This window comes from Abramis brama (assembly GCF_963993115.1).
Source record: "Abramis brama genome assembly, chromosome: 21".
Classification (NCBI taxonomy): domain Eukaryota; kingdom Metazoa; phylum Chordata; class Actinopteri; order Cypriniformes; family Leuciscidae; genus Abramis; species Abramis brama.
Window position 1 is genome coordinate 10253112 of NC_139983.1, and position 25573 is coordinate 10278684.

Sequence of the window (25573 nt, forward strand, 5' to 3'; positions counted from 1 at the left end):
TAACACCTCAGTTCAAGCAGCATCATAGTTCAAGCGCATGTGAACCGATCATCTCATCTCCTCTTTTCTACTAGTTACAGCACAAAATAAACATGGTTGTTGAACAGTGAACACCAGAAGGTTTGTTGAAAGAGACTTATGGAAATTAATCCCGCCTCATGTAATCGCTTAATGTAAGACGTCAATAAAACAGCTTGTAGTCTAAACAATGTCACTTAAAGGGGTGGTATAATGCCCTTTTCACAAGATGTAAAATAAGTCTCTGATGTCCCCAGAGTGTGAATGTGAAGTTTTAGCTCAAAATACCCCACAGATATTTTTATATAGCATGTTAAATTTGTAAATGTTTGAGGGTGAGCAAAAACGCACCGTTTTGTGTCTGTTCCTTTAAAAGCAAATGAGCTGCTGCTCCCGGCACAGGGGGCGGAGCTTCAACAGCTTGCACTCACACAGACATGCACTGAAAATTTCTAAAACTTTTAGCCTTTTATGTTCAAACCGGATTCAGACAGTGATGGAGAGACTCGAGAAGTGACAACATGTAGAATGCAACAGGACGTTTCTGAATGGTTAGCTGATGAATTTATGTAGCTTATGTGTATCTTCTAGTCATTGATTAGCATATTCTGTCTTGATAATCTATAAATCGTGTTCCAGGGGTGGGTTTATGTAAATTTTAGGGTTGGTGATGCCCCTAACCCGGGAGAAATGTCGTGTAGTCCATACTATCCGTTTGTTGTAGTCCTGTAGTCAAATATCTCCCTTTGCTTTGAACTTTTGAGCATTGTAACTTTGCAGATGTTGTTTATTCTCAAACAGCAACATTACACACTAACTAAAGTTAAAAAAGTAAAATCATAATCAACCACCCCTTTAACATTAATCTCAAGAAAGCTTTTCAGTGTCCATAAACTCATTTGTTAGCTAGAAAAAAAAACTAGAGAAGAGCATTTTGCTAAATTTATGCACATTATTACATATTTTTACTTAACCTGTTAGTGATGTCTTTAATGTATTTTTGAATAAATCTGTCATGAAAACAAATTATTACAGTTTATATTTCAACAAACCATATTAAATAGTTTATATAAAACTGCATAATGTGCAATATAAATGTTTGTACAGCTCAGTTTTAGACAATTGAGTGTTGATTATTAAATAAGTTTGATTAATTCAGTTTTCGGCCTGAATTTTTGGTTTCGGCACAGAATTATTTTTTCGGTGCATCCCTACTATAAAGGAAAGTTGGTTAATGGTTAATTTGTACCACTTCAGCAGTGTTATTTTGTAGAGGACCAAAATAAGTTAAAGATGCCAAAAGCTCAATGATCTGTGTAAAGAACTAATGTACTAGCTGTTGTTATTTCCCCTGGTTTTCATTGCCTTTTTCATTTGAATTGCTCGCTCTTGTCCACCCGCACATATCTCGTGCTGTTGACCAAATTATGACAGAAGATACATTTTTGGAGTAATAATTAGATTTCCATAACTATATTTCAAAGGCTGCATTGTGGGAGTTAGGCCCATGTAAGGCTGTGTGTTTTGAGGGCACAATGCCAGGCAGCGCTCTGAACGCTGTTTGAAAAGTAACTTTCCAGTCTTTCGATCAGATATTTGCCTGATGATTTAGCTGATAGTCGTTAGCTTTTCTTAGCAATCGTAATCTAAATTTTAGGGTTCGTGCTTTTGGGATTTAGTTTATTTTAAATCCCCATCAGATGTGTGGAAGAGTGAAGAGCGTGATTTCTGTCTGGAATAATGTTCGGATCCTGGCTCGGGTTGGAATGTGTAGACCTCTCAATGCGTGCTTGTTTTGGCTTATTTAATCGCAGGGAGTGAATCACACCGTTGTTTCACTTGGACACCTTGAGTTCAAGACAAATACATGTCCATTCCACTTCCTTTTCCCATGATGCTCACACTTAAATGTGTGGACCAAACTTAATTTATTGGTCCATTATGTGCTGTTTAGGGGTGTGTGTTTGGACTAATGCTCCCTATAATTTGTTTTTTCTGCCAAGAAAAAACTAATATTGCTATTATTTTATAAAATATTAATATTAACTATAATTTTATATTATAAAATTTGATAATGCCATCGGTTATGGCATCTTTTTTTTTTTAAAGAAGGCCAGTATCACCGATACCAATGTCTCTATGAATTTTTTTTTTTTTCAGTGTTAGTCATTATAGCCATTCAGCATTTCCAGTATAATTAAAAGCTATACATTTTATTATGCTTTAATAAATACAACAACTTCTAATTTAAGTGACCTTGAAACAATCTTCCCATAAACCCATTATAATAAATGTTAAATTTACCTATGCCCTTCAATATATCAGGGCTCAATGTATCAATATATCAATCGGCCCCATCAGACCTGTTCAGATTTTTACTTGCCCTGTGAAAATGCACAAAAAGTTATTGTTTTCATAGTTTTTGACCTTGTGACCAACCATGCAACCTTGTAAACAGTGCTTTTAAGATTTTCAGGTTGGTCTAACAGGTAGGATATGTACAGAAATTGAATATAATAATCAAACACTACACAGTCTTCCCTGCTTAAATCAGAAATTGAAGATTATTGATTAATCCTTATTAAAAGCTACAAAAGTTATTCAGTCAAGAGCAGTGAGTGAGTCTTTTTCTTTGTTAACATTAATGACAAACAGCAGCAGGTTTATAGGCTGTTGTCATTTTAAGACCTGCCGCAGATCTGACGCGCAATTACGCATCCCGTTTTCTTACAACTCTTTACATTCATTTAAGACTGCTTACGAGGATACTCGACAAACAGACATTTTGCCATATTTTTTTGTGCTTTTGTCCGTTCAGTGTGTGTCACACAGACAGGAGATTCACAGATGCGTGCCAGTGCTGCACTGAGTTTGTTTCTTACCGCACTTGAATGGTTTAAAAGCACTTGCATGAATAAGAGTGATCATACAGTATAATGTAACGCTAGCCAAAGAATGACAGAAAAAAATGGATGTTGCATTAATTGGTAATTATATATGATATTAATACCAATAATAAGAAATTTTATAATTTGACATTATATGCGTGTATGTGTGTGTGTTACCACATAAAAAAGTGGCTTGGGTCAGATTTCAAAGTCATATTTCGCAGTTCAACTTCTGAGTTGCTATTTGAGTTATTAAAATTGGATTTGGGCTGTCAGTGAAATTGTCACTGACTTGAGATCGAATTGCTGTCAGCTGATTGTCTTTACTTGTCGAGTCCTGAGTGTGCTTCTTTGTGAAGAATGCTTTCTTCTCTCAGAATGAGTTATATCATGATTTCATGGCAGCGTGTGTATATGTATGTGTACACTACACCCGTAGTAACCCGACCTGCCCTGTAATTCAAGGTTTACACTCTGCTGTCACAAATAACCAACCACTTCCATGTGTGATCTGGTAATCTAGATGGAACAAAAGCAACACAAAGCGCTTATCATCTTATCAGGACCTCTAGAAATCCCCTCTTGCTTTCTTAATGGAGGAGCCATGTGTCAGATCTCTGTGTGCTCTCCGCTGTGTTACAGGTAGCAGTTGTAAAGGTGAAAAGTTCAGACAAGGTGTTTGCCATGAAGATCCTCAACAAGTGGGAGATGCTAAAAAGAGCAGAGGTACACAATTAAATCTTTCTAGTGCAAAATCAATTCATTTAGTTTGGAAAATTACATCGTTTGAGATCAACTAAATGCTAACCAATGTTTGTCTTTTTTTTCCCCAGACAGCGTGTTTCCGGGAGGAACGGGACGTGCTGGTGAATGGGGACAGTCAGTGGATCACCACACTGCACTACACCTTTCAGGATGACAACTTCCTGGTAGGCTTCTGCTCTCTGAGTGCTCCTGACTCCACATTAACAGGAGCTTTGATTAGATCAGACTTGATTAGTCAATCCCAGTAGTCCCTGAACAGTCTTGGTCTGTTTCGTGAGGATGCTGGGCAGGAGAGAACCACACCTCTGGCCGGTTCCCATGTGGGGGATTACTACGAGAATCCCAGTCAGCCAAGTGTGGTGGTCATGTGGTTTTTCTCATTAAGTAAACCGCTTATTCTAGAGGTCTGAGTGGTTACTGTTGTCATGCAGGTTGTCTTCTCGACCACCAAACCATAATACTACTACAGTAAACCTCAATGTATCCTAAATTTGTCACATCCATCCAGTCTATCTCTCTGTTGTTCTGTCTATCATTCTAATTCTATCGTTCTCTCTATTGTTCTATTTATCAATCTATCAGTCTATCTATCGTTCCATCCATCCATCTATCATCCATCTGTCTATCGTTCTATCTATAATTCCATCTATTAATCTTTTTATCTATCTGTTGTTCTGATTATCTGTCATTCCATCCATCCATCCATCCATCCATCCATCCATCCATCCATCGTTCTATCATTCTATAATTATATCTATAGTTCTATCTATTTATCTATCTGTTGTTCTATCTATCATTCTATTTATCTATCTTTCATTCCATCTATCGGTCCATCCATCCATCCATCCTTCAGTCTATCATTCTATCATTATATCTATTGTTCTATCTATCTATCAATTTATTTATTTATCTGTTTGTCGTTTTATCATTCTATTTACCTCCATCTTTCTATCTTTCTATCTCAGAAAGGTTTCTGTCTATCATTCTATCATTTATATCTAACATTTTATCTATCAATCTATTTATCTATATGTCGTTCCAACCGTCAATCCATCCATCCATCCTTCTGTCTATCATTCTATTATTATAGTATCTGTCTGTCTGTCTATCTGTCTATCTGTCTATCTATCTATCTGTCTGTCTATCTATCTATCTATCTATCTATCTATCTATCTATCTATCTGTCTATCTTTCTATCGATAAATCGTTCTATCTATCTATCTATCTATCTATCTATCTATCTATCTATCTATCTATCTTTCTATCGATAAATCGTTCTATCTATCTATCTATCTATCTATCTATCTATCTGTCTATCTTTCTATCGATAAATCTTTCTATCTATCTATCTATATATCTATATATCTGTCTATCTATCTATCTATCGTTCTATCGTTCTATCTATCGTTCTATCTATCTATCGATATCTATCATTCTGTGTATCTATTGTTTTATCTTCTATCAATCTGCACATTTCTACTGTATCTGGTGTATGTCTGCTTTCATGCCATTTAGTTCTGACGTGTCTGTCTTCTGCAGTACCTGGTGATGGATTACTACGTGGGTGGTGACCTCTTGACTCTTCTCAGCAAGTTTGAGGACCGTTTACCAGAGGACATGGCCCGATTCTACCTGGCGGAGATGGTTCTGGCGATCGATTCTGTGCATCAGCTGCACTATGTTCACAGGTGAGGCCATTTTGCTCACAGATTTGGCCTGGTTTTGCTTGTCTTTCTCTCTTTTTTGGTTTCTACTGCACGACACTGACATTTGGAACAAATTGCATGAAAATAATTTGTGTGTGCTGGTCTATGGGAATGTGAATTCTTATGGGAACACAGGAAGTGACCAAATTGTTCTGATTCCAGCAATCACAGAGGACATTTTAGTACTGCCTTTGGCTGCCCAGTTGCTATTGCGATGTATGCTGCGGGGCACTGTTCCAGGGATTACGCTCGGAGGCGCCCAGCCTCTCAGATGTGGCTCCAGTGGAATTGATTTATTCTGGTCTTACTAATTGCAGGCTGCTGCTACGGAGCGGAGCAGAGCAGAGGTCCGTGCGTACAGTTTGCGCTCTGGTAACTCAAATAAGGACTGTAATTACAGGTTTAGCCACCCCGGCCGTGAGAGATTTGTTTTGGACGATTTAAAAAGGGTGCGATGCTGTGGGCAACTCCCTTCCAAAAAAAGGAAAATAGATGAAGTTGCATTTTTACCCATGTTTAAGTGCATCGTCCAATTTTGGACAGATTTACTCGAGCTTGAAATGAATGGTTACATAACCGCTTCCATAGTATAACCCAAAGCTTAACTTTAGGTGCTGGCGAAGGGGCGGGGCTTCCATTGTTGTCATTTATGCGGGAACGCAATGCAGGAAGTTGCCTATTGGTGTGCCAGGCTGTGAATTTCCTGTTAGTCTGTCCCCCGTGCTGGAGGCTTTTCAGTTCACTAAGTCTGTTATGTATTGTTTGAGTTTCTTCGCTTACAGTGTTTTTAATTTCTTAGGTGCTTGTTATTCACTATTAGAGTATAAAGTGTATGTTTGTCCCTGCAGCAGTGTGCCTATGTTGATGCGCTACATCTTCCTGCTGTCCAGTTAAAGCTGTTTGCGTTTGAGTGGTAGTCAGAGCTCACACCATATGTTCAGTGATAAACTGTGACATGTTTTGGCCAAGACAGCTGTTCTTCTTACCTTACATCTCTCTTATGTGAATGCATGCGCATGGCTGCGCTGGCGTTTTCGTTGCATGAATAGGAAGAATTCCAGTGTTTCGGTTCTGTGTTTGGAGTGGTGTTGTTAAATATATTATCAACTGAAACGAAGTCTTAAAGTCCCCCTGTGGTGAAAATCACGTTTTTAATGTTGATTATATGTCTATGTGGTGTTTTTAATATGCTTTAAGACAAATCATGTGCAAATTCATAAGTCAACACCATTGCTGAGTATTTTCTCTTTAAAACGGCTGGCTTTAGCATATCATTAACGATGACCGCTCTGAAGCAGTGGAGTCTCAAGAGAAGCCAGGTTATCCTGGTATATTTTTCTGTTGATATGAAAAATCCGATACTCATAGTAATATATACATCATATATAAAATTTACCTGCTATATTGCTAAGTTATGATGATGAACTATATGCCTTTCTCCACTGACGTTCTGAGTTGTTCAAAGCGTTTCTAAGAGTACTGGACTGGTTTTTAGATGGCAGCTGTGAGCCTCTGAGATGGCGAATGGGAACATGGCTTGTGTAACATTACAACACATCATTAGCTGTTTGATAATGTTGTCAAGCAGAAGGCTAATCATATTAATTACCGTTATGTGTCCGACATTGTAAAGAGCGATACCTTTGTGCAGCATTACCTCAGTAACTTGACCAAAGTCTGCATAAAAATGAAATTGACCTCGTTTCTGGTCTTATTGTGTCATCTTTGCACATTTTTCCAAATACAAAATAACGCTTTTTCATAGCAGGTTTTTTATTTTTTTATAATAACTGGTTTGTCTCTGAAAGGATTTTCCTTTTCGACCAAGCGCCATGAATCCCTTTTACTTTTACCTTAAAATGTGTTGAGGAAATCAACAATGCTGATTTCCTCTGAAGTCCATTTAAAATGGTTTCACGCACTAATAGAATAATAATTAGGGCTGTCACGATTCCTCAATTTAATTTAAGTACTAAAAAAACCAGCAAAATACTGAAAGTGGCTTGTACCATGAACCGCATTATTAGACTGTTTTTAAAATCATAATATAGCATAGTGCTATTTTGAAATCACAAAGGCTGCGATTCAGTTAAATATTCAGTAAATATATGCACTGGGATTGATCATGCTGTAAAGTTTAACAATAACAACAATCAAATGGCTGTTGGTGCCTTGTGCATGTATTTTTTTATAATGCGCAATATACCTAAGTTGATTATGTTTATATTATGTATATTACATTATGTATTTTAACAGTGTTGTTCAATAAAACCATATGATTACTTGCTTTTGATACTACAATCTATATTCTTATCTATTATTCTTATTATATTTATGTAGGTCTATTTTAAGTAATTTCATTGGTTATTGTTCACTACTTAGGTCTATTTTTATAAAAAAAAAAAAAGATTACTCAATTAATCGTCAAAATAATCAACCGATTACTCGATTACCAAAATAATTGTTAGTGACAGCCCTAATAATAATTTCCTTTTTTATGATAATATTTTTCTAATTTTCTTTCTGATGATTTTTGCTGTTTGTGTTCCATAAATTGTCCATGTGGAGCATTATAAATGTCAGAGTATTTTTTTTATTTCAGAAGAAAAAGGAAAATGCTGTTTTCTAATACATTTTGATCTTTGATTAGATGCCCAGGTGGTGTTAGACTCTTTTACCTTTCCAATTAATAGCTGTTTATTTGAAACAAACAAAAAGTGAAAGTGTCTCCGTCCTGTTTCTTAATGAGGACAGCTGTGAATAGTTGCATGTTCGGGTCCAGTCGAGTGGACTCCATATGTGTAAGCGGAGCACAGCGTGGAGCTTGTGACCGCTGCACCGACCTGTTCACCAGAGGTCAGCAGTTCACCTCCCGCATTACTCTCATTCCACATGCAGACAGGTATGTGACTCGCCCAGGACCATCCCTCTGAACACCACCAGACCAGCAGCAACAATCTCCTGAATGCAGGCTATTTTCAGCGCCGCCCCTCAGCGTCTGGCTATGAGCGAGTCTGGCCAGCATTTAAAAGACATCTAACACTCGTATTCCTAGAAGAACCCAGTGGCGTGTCTGGGATTTTGACACCTCATTGTCACTTCTGAGGCTCTGACAGCCACACACCACTGCCATCTGCAGTCTGTCTCGGCTCCGGTCATATGAGCTGTCACTTTAAATGCTTGAGCTTGTTACAGCAGGATGGATTCTGATTGGCTCTGGTTGGATCTGATCGTTCATCAGCTGGATAAAAGTATATCGTTTCTCTGCGCCGTTATCATTATAGCTGTGGTGTGAACTCTGCTATTCTTTAATATTGAGAACGATTACTAGAACTTTATCTTTATCGTTATCTTTATCTTCCTTGGTGTGAACGGGCTTTACACATTTAGAAAAATACTAATAAAATATCGTGTTTGTGTCACATTTCTTTAGAAGGAATGAGTATTTCTATTAATTTTTCACGAAAGTATGCAATCTGAAGAAGTTTGAGCTATCTCTCCCGTCTCACTCACTATACTGTTATCCTTTCAGCCAGAGCAACAGAGGGATCTCACGGACAGAAGACAGGAGTTATATGAGTTTTATGAGTTAACGTCATCATTTATGACATATCCGGAAGCATTAGCCTGGTATCAACAAAGGTACAGGGAAGAGACAAATGAAACATGACACCAAATAAATACATGATTATAAGTTCTTCAAGCAGTCTCTGGTATTTTCCATAATAATATGAGTATTTATTATCGCAATGGTTAGCATAAGTAGCCTTTAGCATTGCATATAAATATATTTCTTCCTCATACAGTAATCGGACTCCCCATTGTATCGCAAAGCAAGTTATTTAAAACACTCGCTGGTGAGCTGAAAGTGAGTTTTGAGCTGAAAATTGTTTTAAATGTCTAGCTGGTAGCCTGATATAAAAACAAAGGAAATGACAGAAAGCTGCGCGTCTTAGACAGCATTCGAATAATTAAATGAATTCTATTTAACGTCTCCTTGCGCTTGAAAGGACAAATTCACACAAATGTATCTCAAAATGGCGAGTTTCCTAGTAAACATAGTCGGTTATGGCTTAAGTGAACGTAAACGGTAGAGAAAGACCATGCACTTTAGCATTAGTCTTACAGTGACAGCAGCCTAATAATCCTGCCGAGAATTGTTACATTTCACTGGTATCCTTTGGTGTCATCCCCCTTTTATTACAATACAAAGATACATAGGTCAAAAATAACACTAACTCTTTTAGCTGTACCCCGAGTGATCCGAGATGATACCTTGATAGATAAATGATTTTGAGACATATGCTTCCTTTAAGTTTGGGTTTATGAAACAGAAAACCCAAAGTGCTGGTTGAAACTTTGCTTAGCAAACCGTTATCTTTGTGTCTCTGCAACGTCTGTCAGCACAGCGTGTTTTCTCACTCGAGCATGTGGATATTATTGTTTTTCTCAACATGAACGTGAAACAATATAAACACGATAACCATATGCTGACTCGAGTGCATATGTACGTTCTGTACGATAACTGCGCAGTCTGCTTTATTAGCGTTTTTTTCCCCGTTCGCGCTGCTTGAGCTTATGCTTTTGTTCTTTACGTTTTTTTGTTTACACATATTGTTTGTTTTCAACTAAAAGAAAACCTTAAGATATAAGTAATAGTATAGTATAATAATAGTAGTATAAGATATAGTAAGCTTGTTGTGTATATTGCCTAATCGTAAGCTTGTTCAGAAATGGTGACAAAAACGTAAAAAAAAAAAAACGTCTTTCTCATTAAACATCATTTAAATAAACGAATATTTGAATATTCATTTTTTATAAGCCCGAATATTCGAATACAATATTTTTGAAAAATGCCCATCCCTAATCGATACCCAGCCCTAATATCAACCACAATTTCGAACATTTCCTTTTTAAAATTTAGAAATGTTTTCACACAATTGGATTAAATGTGCAAAATAACCATATTTCTGAGATGAAAAATTGGCACAACTCGCTAAATTAAACATGCGACATAGTGAGGTCATGTGACAAAATGTAGCATACTAAGTAGCATACTGCATACTATTTAAAAAAGTAGTGATTATACCATACTGCACAGTATACAGTATGCTAATGTTCCATTCTGAACATAACCAAAGTGTGTAGTGAGATCCTGTTGGTGCTTGATTCAGGGTGTGGTGTGGCACAGCTGCACAGCCTCTTGGGATCGCAAGGATCGTCCATCTTTGCCTGGAATCTCAGGAGCTTCCAGAGGAATGAACACCACTGCAGCTTCAGAGCGAGATCTCAACCCCAGATCCTCGACCACATCGCTGATCACCATCTGCAGAATCCTGGAGGCCGCAGAAGAAAGCCCCCTCGCATTCCTGCGGTCTCTTTTAGCAGGAAGCCGACACTGAAGTCAGCAGTAAACTACTCTGTGACCTTTGTATGGCAGTTCACAGCTTCCTGTTCTTACAGTGCAACTGTAAGGTTCGAGTTTATAAAGTACAGTAACTGTCCAGCTGGAGGAAGCCATTAGTAACAGTAGGTTATTGTGGTTTAAGTATGTTTTGTCTTCTCTTGTAAGATTCTTCTCAGGGCTGTTTTGGATGGGGAATTAACCTCTCCATCACAGCTCTGCTCCAAGCTATTGTGTAATCTGGGTTAATATTGATTCAGGTGTGCATGTTTTCTGCTCGAATGAGTTGCTGGCAGAGAAAATCCAGCCTGGAGCTAATTCGGATCATGAGGTCGGCCTCTGTCGCATTGACAAACACACTCCTCAGTTATTCTGGAGCTCCTGAGATCTTCACTCTAGTGGTTTAGCGAGGTCTGTTTGTGATAATCTGGTTATTGACCCTCCTCTGGACTGTGTGCAGATATTGATCTGAATTCCTGAATGTCCACCCCTTTTCCCTTTCTCTCGGGATGATAACCTGATGGGTCGGATAGATACGGCCCTCTCCTGACCGCAGGTCCTTGGTGTCTCTTACAGTCAGTTGCCAATAGCTGTCATCAGATGATTGGAACCGCCTTAGTCAGCGTCCTTACAGATAACATTCAATTGTTTTTCTCTGTTGTTCTATTTTCTTTTTACCGAGAATTAAACAAGCTATAATGAATCTGTAGATTTGTCTAAGACTGTAAATCTGGAAATTGGGATCTTCTTTTTTGGGGAGGTAAAAATTGTGATGCCTTGAAACTAAACTACATTTTTCAGAAGTGTGATTAAAGTTAAGCTTTTCAATTTAAACATTATTAATTTATATTAATATTATTATATATTTAAAATTAATATTATGAATATTATAAAAAAATGTTTTTGCATGTTTCACATGAACAATCAATAATTAGGTGCAATCATTATGCAAGTGTTTCCAGAAGTCCCTGTGCATCCTCTCATTTTGTTTACAAAATTTTTGTTTTGTTATATATATATATATATATATATATATATATATATATATATATATATATATATATATATATATATATATATATATATATATATGCAATGCAAAGAAACAGTTATATATTAGCTTATATTAACAGTAATATTAGCTTATCCAACTTAACTTGTCATGAAATAAATAAATAAATAACTTTTAGGACAGATCATAAAACAAAGTCCTTAGAACTATTTTATATTTAAAAAATCTGTAAATGTATAGGTAAAATTTGACATGACAAAATTTTGAAATGTATAGGTGACTGATTTAAAAAGTTAGTGATAAAATGACCAACAAAGTAACACATTACATGGAAAAAGTGGCAGGTCTATTATTTTGCATTTACACTCGAAGACTTAGGGCCCTTTCACACCTGAAAGTCCGCACCAAGGTCCGAACCAAAGTTCATGTTTTGATACATTGTATACATTTGGTTAGTTTTGGTTTGGTTTCACATTGCAATTATGCGAGCGCACTAAAGAACTTTTCATGACGTACTTGCGTCCTGTCGTCAACATCTACATGGATGCATATTGACATTGATTGGTTTGTAAACGGACGTGCGTCTGACGTCAGCGTGTTGTCAATTCGACGGGTAACTTTGACAAGAATGAATGAACAGACGCATATTATCGTTGCCACTATACTGTTATTATTACGGCATTACTCCCTCCAGCACCAACTATACTCGACGCTAGTTCAAATTCGCCAAATGAACGTACTCGTTGTGCGAACATTTTATCATCGCCGGCAGGACGCAGGACAAATGTGTGTGTGTGCGCGCGCGCGAATCAGCTGGAAGAAACTCTGTGGGCAGGACTGACAGATCTGCACATAAATATTCTTCTTCAGTTGTTTATGCTACGCGGGAACCACCGGAACTTCCTGTAAATGGTCCGAAAGTCCGAACCATACAGAAAATGCTTTCACACTAGAAACGAACCAAACCTTTGAACAGTTTGATCCGGACCGAGACCACCTCTTTTCGTCGGACCAAATTTCGTCTGTTTGGTTCGGACCGTGGTCCGGGGGAGGTTTCACACCTGTAATTTTGATTCGGACCAAACTGAAAAGTCCGAAAGTCCGGACCAAACAAGGTAGGTGTGAAAGGGCCCTTAAAGGGATACTTCACCGATTAGCATTAGGCTTTGTATCAGTAGAAACCCGGAAGTATTTTCGAATGACCGCGCTTCCCTCCCTCATGTCCCCCTGAGACGAGAGATTTCTTTATTGTGTGTCTGGAAAAAACCTCAGATGACGCAAAAATTATCATTTAGTGTCATCAGAGGCGAGAGACTACAGCCAGAAGTAGGAGCTCGTTCCGCATGTTTTCAACCCGCCCATAGGGGGATCTCACGATAAAACGGCGTCTTTTCAGTTTCGAGTCAACTAGTAGCCTAGTTGTATCATTTCTTCCGACACTGCCCTCTGTAACCGGTAGGCGTGGCTTGGGAGTGGCCTTGTAGGGCAGCGAAGCAAGTGCATTCTGGGAGTTGTTGTCTTTCATCCACATGATCGAAAAATACATTTTCTGGCTTTTCTCAGTCTAGAAGGCACCAACTTCTAAAATAATTTCACATTTCTACTACATAAATGTCCAAATTTAAATACACATTCATCTTTCCAGCGGTGAAATATCCATTTAACTCACAGATCATTTGACACAGTATCAGATTGTTTTGTTCCGTCCATTTACGGTTATCATTGTCAATCGGATTTAATCGCACATTTAAATACGGATGTCAATCCAGAAACTTTGCAATGTGTAGTTGGCAGGATGGAAAATATAGCAGAATATACAGAAAGCGGGCAAAGATCGCTGCCATTATAATCGCTGACGCTGTCATTTACAATGCGAGGTACACGAAGCTACACTCTTCTGAAAACTCTGGTAATAATCAATGAAGCTGCCTACGCTGTGCAATGAAGCTCTTATTGACATCGGGTTTATACTTTGTGGGTTATAATGAAAGGATTTGCGATTAGAGCTTGTAGAACTCGTGATTGGCGATTGGTTTCAAAGCTCAACACTGTGAAAACATGTTGCAAATAGAAACATTTGACGATCTTCAAAGCGATTTAAAAGTACTGGTACTGCAGTACGGCAGGTATCGTCACGTTAAATGATCAAACACATCTTTGATGGGACAAAGATTCATTTTGGCGGCCACCAAAATATCTTAAATGCAGGTCACGAAAATATATTATTCTAATTTTGTGTTTATCCAGAGATTGATGTAGTTAGAAACCTGTAGCACAGCTCCTCTAGTGAATATATCCTTTTGTTCTGAGATTTTAAGTCATTTTAGATGCATTTAAGAAAAACAGCACCTGTTGAGGAAGTTGAGGCCTGTTGTAAACCACTAAACAGGACGCGGTGTAAACCCTGAAGGAAGTGGTACACCACTGCTAGTTGTTCTGCTCCTCATAGGAAGTGATGCCTCATTTCCAGGAAATGAGACACCGTTCTTTGTGAAAGGCTCAGTGTGACTGCGATGAGGCTGTCTAACAGCACGACCGGACAGCTGACCATTGGAGACGTTAGTGGTCAGTAAGCCATGCCACTTCTCTCTCTCTGTCTGTCTGATGTCAGGGCAGATGGTGTCCATAGATCAACATGCTCTTTTAAAGCAGGATTACCTCCCTTCCTCTGATCACTTGTCCTCTCTTTCTATTGGTGTGTGTGTTGAGGCCTTGATGCACAACACTGACATCTTTGACTCTTTATTTGTTGATATGTAGCTAATTGGTTTATGTGAAGTGTCTGGGAAATGTGTGCTTTGTCTGGAATGCTCTTAACAAAGGGCGGGGTTACGCTAGCTGGATTTAAACCAATTAGACACCAGAAAGTACAATCTGATTATGGGCTAATTCACACTGAGCATGAATATTGAGCGTTTCATTTTTTTTTTTTTTTTTTTTCACTGACCAGTTAACAACAAGCTTTGTTCATATGTCCAGACCTGCATTTTTTTTTTTTAAAGCTCATAATGCCAAAAGTTTTTTGAACTGCAGGAAGCAGTCTTTCCCGTGTTTCTTTGTGGAAAGAGAAAATCAGGAAGAGAAAATAGCTGCTAGTAGAGTAAACATGGTCATCACTGTAAGTGGTCTATTTGCGGAAGGGCTGGGAGGGTTGTTTGCTGTTTTGACCACCCCCTTCCACTCGCGAGACTGACAAATAACAAATAGTTGCAAGAGAGAGGAATGCTGGGTCATGCTAAAGGCCATTGGTGTTTACTGTTTACGCATTTATAGGGAAAATTGCAGGGTTTTAAGTACAGCTCATGACTTTGGACCGCCTAGCCATGGGAAAGCGTTTCAGTTCATTGAGCACTCTCTGTTTCTGGCAATGCAATTTCAACAGTGCTTTATTGGCATGACAAAAAGTTCGGGAAAGTCTAGGCAATCAAAAAAATCTTCTGAAGAGATGACTTTATATGATAAAGCTTTTATTTGTTTTTATAATGGGGTAATTTTGTTGCAGTAGCTAACACACAGCATTGATTTCAAATAGTAAATTGAATTTAAAGACAATATTGATTGATATTGATAAATATTGATATTTTTGACAACACTAAGCTTGCCTTTGCAGACATCACTAATAGCAGTGCAGATCAAACTAAGGTCATGTGTCCAACAAAGCCTTTTTAGCCAGCCGAAAACACACCAGGAGCCCTTTTGAAAATGCCTTGCTTCGGGCTCTTGAGAGCACATGAGCGACGTAGCATAATTGTCCCGCCCCTCCTCCACTGTGATTGGACAGCTGGGTAAAAAGCGACAGTGATGAGCTTTGAAAATTAAATTTTACCCAAAAAAGGTCCGGAAAAAACGCCAAGCGCTCAGTGTGAAATAGACGCTCAGTGTCTCGTCACGCTGCTGCCTTTTTTAAATACACGACACTACCATTGAAAATATTTGGAAAAAAATATGCTGGCCTTAGGAAAAAACACTTTGGTGGACACAGCCAATCCTCTAGCACCATGTTAATATTAGGAATGTGTGGAATTCTGTCTCTCTCAGTATCTTGGCAGTACCAATCTCTTTTTCTGTAAACATAGCTCGTCTGATAAGAGTTTCCAGTGGTGAGGTTGGCATCAGCTTGCCTTTATTAGGACATTTTTATTTTTTCATCCAATTTCTATCAAACCCGATTAGGTGGCAAAAAGCACTCAGTTCAGTCCTCACGTGCTCTGAGCAGTGGCTTCATGTGCGTGCGTCTCTCAGACATCGCTCAGAAACCATCTCACAGCGCCCGCATATAGTGAAATGAGTTGTCTTTCGCTGCTTATTGCGCTTCAACGGTTTAAAATCACTTGTTTTTAAACAGCAATGCTTAAAAATGCATGCAAATGGTAAGTTTTTGTGATGGCGCAGCACAGCAACGTCACTTGAGCGTAACCGCGGTAGAGACAATAGTCCAAAAAAACTACCAGTTGACGAATTTCCACCAGTTAATTGTGTCTACCAGTATATCGCCCACCCCTAGTTTATTATTGGTTATTTTATTTGTTTCATGTTCTCACCAGGCAATATAATAAACACACAAAACCACGTTTATCCTTGTTGCAAGTAAACCCATATTTATACAGTGCTATAGTTTTCGTTTTGTTAGTGGTTTTCTAAGGATATTTTTTTTTTGTCTAGAATCTTTTGCAACATTATAAATGTCTAGACTGTCAGTTTCGGTCAGTTGAATGCATCCTTGCAGAATAGATCTGAACTACATCCGAACGATAGTTAAGTTTGTGTTCTGTGCGTGTATGTCGTATGTTAGTGATTATGGCAGAATAAACCCTTATAGGACGATCAGGACACTGATGTGAAATGGTTAATTTTGAAATAGTTACTGGTTGAATGTACATGTATCCTGCATGTATGACTTCTGAATCAGTAAATAAATGGTCATTATTCATAAGTTATTAAGAAATAATTGATTGCAGAATCCGAAACATGTCCTACAGAGAGCGACTAATAAGTGTGTTGGAATGCTCTGTGGGTCAGAGCGGTTTTTGGGCTGGCTGAGAAAGAAAGAGAGAGAAGTTATTTTTAACAACACGGCTCTGTTTCTCAGTGCCCACTGATCCTTTACTGTCTCTATCACTCACACACACACAGTCTTCCACCACCTGCCCATCTACTGACCAGCTGCTGCCCCTCCTGTCTCTCTCTCTCTCTCTGTGTATGTGTGTGTGTTAAAGAGACCCCGAGGACATGAAACGTCACACAATAAGGTCATTTATACCTAATTTTTAAAATCTCAATACATATCTAATCGGCACCCAAGAATCGTAATAGTATTGTATCATGAGATAAGTGTATCGTCCCAACCCTAATGGGAGGTGAATACAGTCTACAGGGACACATCTCTCTCTTTCTCGATTGTTTTCCTCAAACTCATCTTAATAATGTCCTCTGGGTCTTTGTTGACCACATACATCAGCAACAATTTTGACAGACACTGATAGCTTGTTCAATGGTTGATATATTATTTATTATATTTAAGACACTCTTTACCGCTCCTCAAATACATAAAACATTAGCCTTTCATATGAATTTGCATTTGTAGTCTCGCCGCAGCTGTGGTGACGTGCGTCGACTCGACAGAGCAGGAAACCAGCGCTAATCGCATTTTAATGTCCTCCTGCTTCCCAGCGTTGTGTTTCTGTCAGGGCCTGTGTGTAGCATCCTTCATGTGAGAGGAAGATAAGTTTTTCTTTCAACACTTTGACTGGCTGAGGGGATGATGTTAGCTCCGGTGTTGTCAGGACTGGGGTTTAGTTCACCTACTGGCAGGAGGGACGTCGACCTTGATCCTTAACCCGTCGAATGGATGATTATGTCATGTTGTTAGATGTATCTCACTGGGTTATATTCTTATATTTGACCTGCGAACTCATTAAAAATCAGAAAAAAACTAAATTGTGTCTGAATATTAGTTATTAGACCAGTGTTATTTTAGTATTGTTTACGTACTATTATAGTATTTATTATTATTTTTAATTCGCTTTTAAGATTTCTCATATTTCTATTTAATATTTCTATTTATTTCCATTTCAAATTTAGTGTTCGTAATTTTACTACTTAAACTTATTTTAGTTAGTTGCCAAGGCATCATTTTAATTTTTTTTTCTAAGTTTAAGTTTTTCATCTCGTATTTATATTTTATTTTATTTTATTTTATTTTATTTTATTTTATTTCCACTTTAATTTCAGGAATAATTTTTAGTTTAATAAAAGTTTTACAGGCCTCGACAAAAAGGACTGCCTGATGGCCCCAGCGGGGCGTGAAAGACACCAGGCCAGTTCACATCTTCACAGAAGTTGATCATTTGTGCATTTTTTAGCCTTGCCAATTTAAATATTCAAGTTTGGTATCCAGAGCACCGCGTCTCACATCGCGCGAATACTCTTTCACAACTTCCTGAGCTTGCACGTTTATATATTCACACACAATTGTCAAATTGCCTGTCGAGTATCATCGTAAACGTAGTTGGTTAAACATTAAACGTTAACATGAGATGCATGTGTGACAGTATATTGGGTCCGTGCAACTCTTAAAGTGACAGCAGCCTAATTATCCTGTTGCTGTCTGTTTTTATGTTAATCAAACAAAAGAAAAATCATACACTGCTCTTGACTGAATAAATGTAATCTATATTTTTACAGTAAAGAAGACAATGCAGTGATATTTTACATTTGATTACTATTTCTGTACCCTGCCTGAAAAGTTAGACCTACATGAAAAACCTGAAAATAACTGTTTATTTAAATGTTTGTTCTATTGTATTTATTTGTGCTATTGCTCGTTATTTGATTATTTGTTATTATTTTATTATTGTCATACCCTTATTTATTAAGGTTACATGGATCAAAAACAACTAAAACAATAATTAGGTCCATTTTATGTTCTTTATTAATTTCTTTCATTTTTTTTTGTGGTGGGGCCAGTGAAAATTTTGGCAGGGCAAGTTTCTTGTCTGCTTTTCCCGTTCTCAAACACTGTAGTTGGTTTGTGTTGTGTACATGTCGAGAAGACGGTTTTCTGCACTGCAAATCAAATTCTTTCATAGGATGAGGTTGTGAAGAGTCAGTGGTTAAAATAACCTCAGCAACACAACAGCAGTTTAACCTTTTGACGACTGCTTCTCAAATCACAGTGAGGTCAACGTGTTTTATATTTGTCTAAAGAAGAAACTAAGGTCTTTTAAGTCAGTTCTCCTTTTAAAGGAACATTCCACCGTTTTTTGAAATAGGGCTTATTCACCTTCTTTCCTACATTTAGATAGGTGGGCAAATGCATTTTTGTCTCAGTGCATGCATTGTTTTAGTTTGACAGGGTCGGCGCTAGCTTAGCTTAGCTTAATGAATGGAATCCTTTGTTGCCAGCTAGCATGTCCTGAGTAAAAGTGATAAAAAAACCCCCCCCACCTAATTACTTCTTGAGGCCTGCGTATTCACAACGAGTACAAATAGCGATGCAGATTAACACTATAGGCGATTTCCTAGGCAGATATTGACTTGGGACTTCATATTAGGGGGAAGCACAGGCGAAGCACTGCTACATAGGCGCAGAGATATCACGCAACACATGAAATGTGAATATGTAGTATAATATGTAAATGTGAATACAGGTATAATATGGGTGGATCTATACATGCGTCATGTTTAAAATAATCACTTAACTCTGTGGACAGCTGTCCATTTGGTCCATTCGGCGTGGGGCATTTTTTCCAGTTCACTTTATCACACCAGGGAAAAAAATCGAGTACTGCAGGATGGATCAACGCCTTTCGAAATGAGAAGTTGAGAAGTCACCCTCTTCGTCTCTTACAAAATTAGCCATGTTCATCGCCATTCATGTACTGTAGGAAAAATTGCCAGCTACTATTCACGCTGGTATGTTGACGGAAGTCGTGGGATTTCATGTGTTGCATGATATCTCTGCGCCCAAGTAGCAGTGCTTCGCCTGTGCTTCCCCTTAATATAGTCCCAAGTCAATATCTGCCTAGGAAATCGCCTAGTGTTAATCTGCATCGCTATTTGTACTTGTTGTGAATACGCAGGCCACAAGAAGTAATTAGGTGGGGGTTTTTTATTTATTTTTTTATCACTTTTACTCAGGACATGCTAGCTGGCAACAAAGGATTCCATTCATTAAGCTAAGCTAAGCTAGCGCCGACCCTGTCAAACTAAAACAATGCATGCACTGAGACAAAAATGCATTTGCCCACCTATCTAAATGTAGGAAAGAAGGTGAATAAGCCCTATTTCAAAAAACAGTGGAGTGTTCCTTTAAGAAAAGTGGTATTACACAAGCTTTGATTTGAAGGCGTGCATGAGTGTTTAAGATATGAAATGTTGATTGTTAGAAGGGAAACTGTATTTTTTGAGTGTCATCACCGTTTTCCTCTGATCCCAGAACAGACTCCAGGAGATCCTGATCTCGAGCACCAGCTGAGTCATGTTAATCGGTTGTATTGGTTTGCATGTGAACCGTTCCGCCTGTTCTCCTGAGGCTGCCTCCCTTCACAGTAGCTCTGCCTCTGTGGAAACATGGAGGGAAAGCAGCCGGAGAGGGGCGGAACAAATAAACACGGCCTCTAATGAGGCAATCCAAACCAGTGTCGTGCCCGTACCTACACACGGGCCAAATCCACACAGGTCCTCATCTGGGACAAAAGTGAAGTTTCCGCTGCCGTATAAAGGATAAAATCAGTGATCCGATTCACACGGCTTGTAGGGACTCTTTAATGTGCCCAGAGAAGTGTTCCCTGTGAGGAAGTCTCCATGACTGTCCAGGCTTCCCGTGCTGATTTTTTTTGGAAGAGTCCCCAGTTATGACTATAAATTGTAGTAGACCACGAAAGTACTCTTTGTTTTCATTCCTTAGCTCTCAAATGGAGTCGCAGCAGGAGTGTTTTGAAGGGGACATTCCATGAAAAACTTGTTTTTTTTATGTGAAATCCTCTATAGTTCACAACCCCGGTCTGCACTGAACATTTATTGAAACTAAACTGCAAAAATGAGTCATTCAGATATTGTCATGGCTATGATGTCACAACCATGAGCACAATAAGGCAATAGTTCACCAAAAAAAAAAATCCCAAACCCATATGACTCACTTTCTTCTGAATTTTTCATGCTGCTTTTTACATACAATAAAAGCATGATCAGGACTTCATTGACTTTAAACAAAGTCTTTGAGCGAGGAAGCATTTGATATTTAGCTCTCAAATCTCTTTTGCATGCAAAAAGATCATAATGTACTGTTTACAGTCTCTAATGCTCAGCGAGGTTCTATTTATTTGATAAAAAATACAGTAAAACAGTAATATTGTAGTGTAAAAGTGTTAATTTAATTTCTTTACTGACCCCAAACTTTTGAATGGTAATGAAGGCCATTTGCATATCATTATAACAGCCTAAAGATGTTGTAGGTAATTTCAAAATGTCTAAAAGATGGGGGATTAGGGCGAAACATTTACTAATATTATAGCCTTGTCTTAACCAGGCATGAGTTTTTGTTGTAACCAGTAAGCAGACCGCCACAAGCGACAGGAGGTTTTGTTGATTGCTTGGTTTCTATTTCAGTAGCAGTTTATATTCAGTTTGCACGACTCATTTCTTAAATTTCAGGAATATAAAAATGCTGCAAAAATTGTAGAATATGATATACCTCAGTATCAAGTTTCCATCAGCTCTTAGCACAACTGTGTTTTCATTATAAATCTCAATAGGGCTTTTTACTACGGTTATTTAAAAAAACAACGACTGCCCATTGAACATTGTTACAGGATTCAGGGCCGTTTGGGTGAGATATTGAAGGAAACTCACCTCACGAGTGTTGTAGTAATTCATGTCTATACAAGGCACATGCTAACATTCACTCCGTCTTTATTACTGCTCCACGTCAACCCTCCTGGATCAAATTTACGAGGGGCGAACAAGAGCGTGAGCGTGAAGAAGAATAAGAACAGTGTGTGTTTCGCTCTCGCCTCGAGCGTGTTCTCTCACACATAGGTTCATATAAGCTGTAATGGAGACATGAACTTGCGACACTTTGATGCCTGTTTGTTTATGCTTCTAGTGCCGGTTGCCCCATGGGCAGGTCACAGACGGGGCAGAGAACACCTCTCGTACCCTATTAAGACTAATCCTGCCCTGCAAATGACAGGTTCAAATCTCTGACCTCTGTTTGTTTTGACTTCCTCTCATAAGAGCTTGTGTTATGTGGAGTGGATGGAGGCTTTCTGTGTCACAGAGCCGTTTCCTCTGTGGCTCTCTCAGGAATAGAGGTGATTTACGGGGCGGACACAAGTCCCCACTGTGAAGCCCACTGTAGAATTACTGCTCCGTCTCATTAAGAAACTCTCTAAAGTCCTCGATGGCTCTAAGCCGTAGCATGCCTCAAAAATATTTTTGCTTCATGTAAACCAAATACAATAATAACAGCAATATTTACATTTACGTTAATGTATTTTTGCATGCACTCGTATCCGAAACGACTTGCTGTGCATTCAAAGAGTAAATGTGGTTAGTGTGTGTGTTTCCTGGGATTTGAATCCACAACCATGGCAGAACATGGCTCAGAGCAAATTCTTTCACATCAACATATAACATCTCAAATCTTTTATTGATTTTGTGTTAATGTGTCATTTCTGTTTTCTCTCTGACAGAGACATCAAGCCAGATAACATTCTCATGGATGTGAATGGACACATTCGGCTTGCAGATTTCGGCTCCTGTCTTAAACTCAGGGAGGATGGAACGGTATGTATGTTAGCTGTTTGAATATCAGTGGACATGCAGACATAAGAGCACACCAGAATATTAATCCTCATATTTCACAGGAGGAGGAAGTCATTAGGTTTGCTGTTTAGAGCTGATAATGCGTTTTAGTGTTTTTAGGGTTTTAATCTACACTGTAATGAGTCAGACAGATCCTACAACTTGAAAGCCTCACAACAGGAATGTGTAAATGCAGATGTTGGCAAAAACAAGACATATTTGTTTTAATGCAAAGCTTTATTTAAGCTCTCATCAGTGTTTCTCTAGCTCAAGTAATGGCGTTGATTCCAAGAAAACATCCTAATAAAATGTCACTTACATCATATGCCTCATGGGACTTAAAAAGTCTCCCGAGGCATTGCGAATTACATGATCTATTACTGAAGAGATATATTTTTAAAATCACTAGGGAGGAAGTGAACGAGAAAATACTTTTCGAATCAAGTCTGTCTTATGCAGTGACATTGAGGATTTTTTTTTAAGTGTGATGTAAGTGTGTAGCTATTTTTTGGGATCAGTTTCGGGTTGGTTTTCCCATATTATATTTTACTTCCTATCCTAACAATGTTTTGCCTCAGTTACACTACTGTTTAAAAGTTTGGGGTTAAAAAAGTTAAAAAAGAAATTACTAATTTTAGTCAGCAAGAATGCATTAAATTCATCCAAAAAAAAATCTATTTAAAATAAATTATGTTCTTTCTATTATATTCAAGAATCCTGAAAAAAAACACAAAAATTAAGTAGCATAACTGTTTTGAACATTGATAACAATAATAAATGTTTCTTGACCATCAAATCAGCATATTAGAATTATTTCTGAAGGATCATGTGACACTGAAGACTGGAGTAATTCAACTTTGCCATTACAGGAATCAATTACATTTGAAAATATATTAAAATAGAAAACAAGTTATTTTAAATTGTAATAATATTTCCACAATATTTATGTTTTACTGTATTTTGGATCAAATAAATACAGCCTCGGTGAGCAAGAGAGATTCATTTGTTTTAGTTTTTTTAATCTCACGACGACCCCAAACTTTTGAATGGTAGTGTATCGGCATTTAAGGTCCTTAAAAATAAAGTCAGTTTCAGTATATGTATATTATTACTACACAGCTGAAGGCTGGAATACACTACACGATTTTAAAAATCCGAACAGATGAAAAAAATAAAAAATAAAGTAGGCATTGTTCACTTGCCTACTTTGTCAATGGTTACAGAGAAAAACTGGGCATTATACACTTGCCACCTGAGGGTCATACACTACCAGACTTTTAAATCATTCCGAACACAACAAACTCAAAAAGAAACACGTGGCTCATTGCTAAAAGACTCGTGGCAGATGAAACAAACATGGATGTGCTGGGATGACTGCAGTAATATTTGTAGAGACTCTATGCGCTAAGTCGTCTAAGAAAAAACGAGCCAAGCGCATTTGAATGCAGTTTTGCGTGGGTAGACACAGCCAGTATGGACACTATAGATTATAATGGAAGTTAGAGGTGATTGGCGCAATCAGTTGTTTTATCTGTGTGAATCAGATAAAGAAATCAGAATCAGGACCATTTATGTTTCAGTAGCGATGCATCATACCCTCCTGAGACCCAGAAAAAATTTTTTTTTTGAATTTAGTTTTTTTTCATGTCATCACATTGTTTAGAGCGTAAGAAACAAATGGTAAAAAACATTTTTGAAAAATAATATTTTATTCATATGTTATGCTATGTCCTCTGTAGTGGACACCAGGACTCAGTTGTTTAAAAAAATAAAATGACATGAAATTATATGTATAGGCAAAAACAATGGGATTTTTTTTTCAATCACCAATAAATTTTGGGGTTTCAGGATTTTTTTTTAACCAAAATTTGTGTAAAGATGATTCTCAACTATGTTATGAAAGATAACGGAATGAATTGATACGCCATTTTATGTGGGTAAAATGGCCATAAATTAATATTCCCATTCAATGCAATGTATCTATACACTGTATCTCATTTGCACATTAATGTGTTCTTGGAGCAACATTTAATGAAAAAAGAAGTGTAATAATTGGAGTAATAATTGGCAACATTTTCATAATAATATCTAATATTTCATAGGAATATTGATGTATAATTTATTTCCATATTCTCTTGTTGTGTCTCCCAAAATGCCTGATAAACATGATTTAAGTCCTGGTGTCCTCTACAGTGGACACGTATGAAATCAACACTCTGTTCTGTAACAGAAAGTCATTTTTTGATTTGAAACCCCATAACATTTTCCTGAGATGTTGGTTTATGAAATACAATTTGAAAAGTAGTCTGATTTAAATTATAATTACAATATATTATCATATTTCCTACATTTGATCACTAAATTAATGTCAGACATTTTTAAAGACCAAGGAGAAGTTGTTTTCATGGTGAAACCTCCAAATATTTGGTGTCTCTGAAAAGTCCTGAATGTGCTCTTTACAGGACACCCAGGTTGTGACATGTGACATGTATGATGTCAGAGAAATTCACTAAAATATAATGTCCACTACAGTGGACAAAAGTCTATTCCTGGGTCCCAGGAGGATATATTACAATATGTTTTCTAAAATGGGCTCAAAATATCAAACATGTTTCTATATCCTCCGCCAGGATGGAATCATATTCTGATGCTAAAAATCAGAGTCTGCGTCCATCACACACTGTGAGATTTTCTGTGAAATCTGTCAACTCCGACTGGCGAAAAGACTTTCGGCAACTATTGTTGACTCCTCTAAAAAATCTGAGCAAAAGTTTTAGTGTATTCCAGCCTCAAAGAAAATGCTACAAAAAGAGTTTTATGTCATCTGACACATGCTCTTTCATCTAGTTTTCTGATGAGAAGGGCTTGGACAATAAATTGAGAGTTGTGCTTAACAAAAAAAACAATTCTGCTGAAGAAATTGGGCTCCAGCTCAATCATGTAAGCACACTGTTTTAATATAAAATAATGGGAG

General features: G+C 37.7%; 1 protein-coding gene across 11 annotated transcripts in view; it reads left to right on the forward strand.

Moving 5' to 3' along the window:
* The window catches only part of cdc42bpaa (CDC42 binding protein kinase alpha (DMPK-like) a), a 79470-nt gene that overhangs the window by 17810 nt on the left and 36087 nt on the right, over positions 1-25573 (forward strand). For all 11 annotated transcript variants that reach the window (XM_084097603.1, XM_084097607.1, XM_084097609.1 and 8 more), the window contains exons 3-6: positions 3549-3632; positions 3740-3835; positions 5211-5359; positions 22488-22581. In XM_084097603.1, the coding sequence (XP_083953729.1) occupies positions 3549-3632; positions 3740-3835; positions 5211-5359; positions 22488-22581 (423 nt within the window). The remainder of the gene's footprint in view (positions 1-3548; positions 3633-3739; positions 3836-5210; positions 5360-22487; positions 22582-25573) is intronic.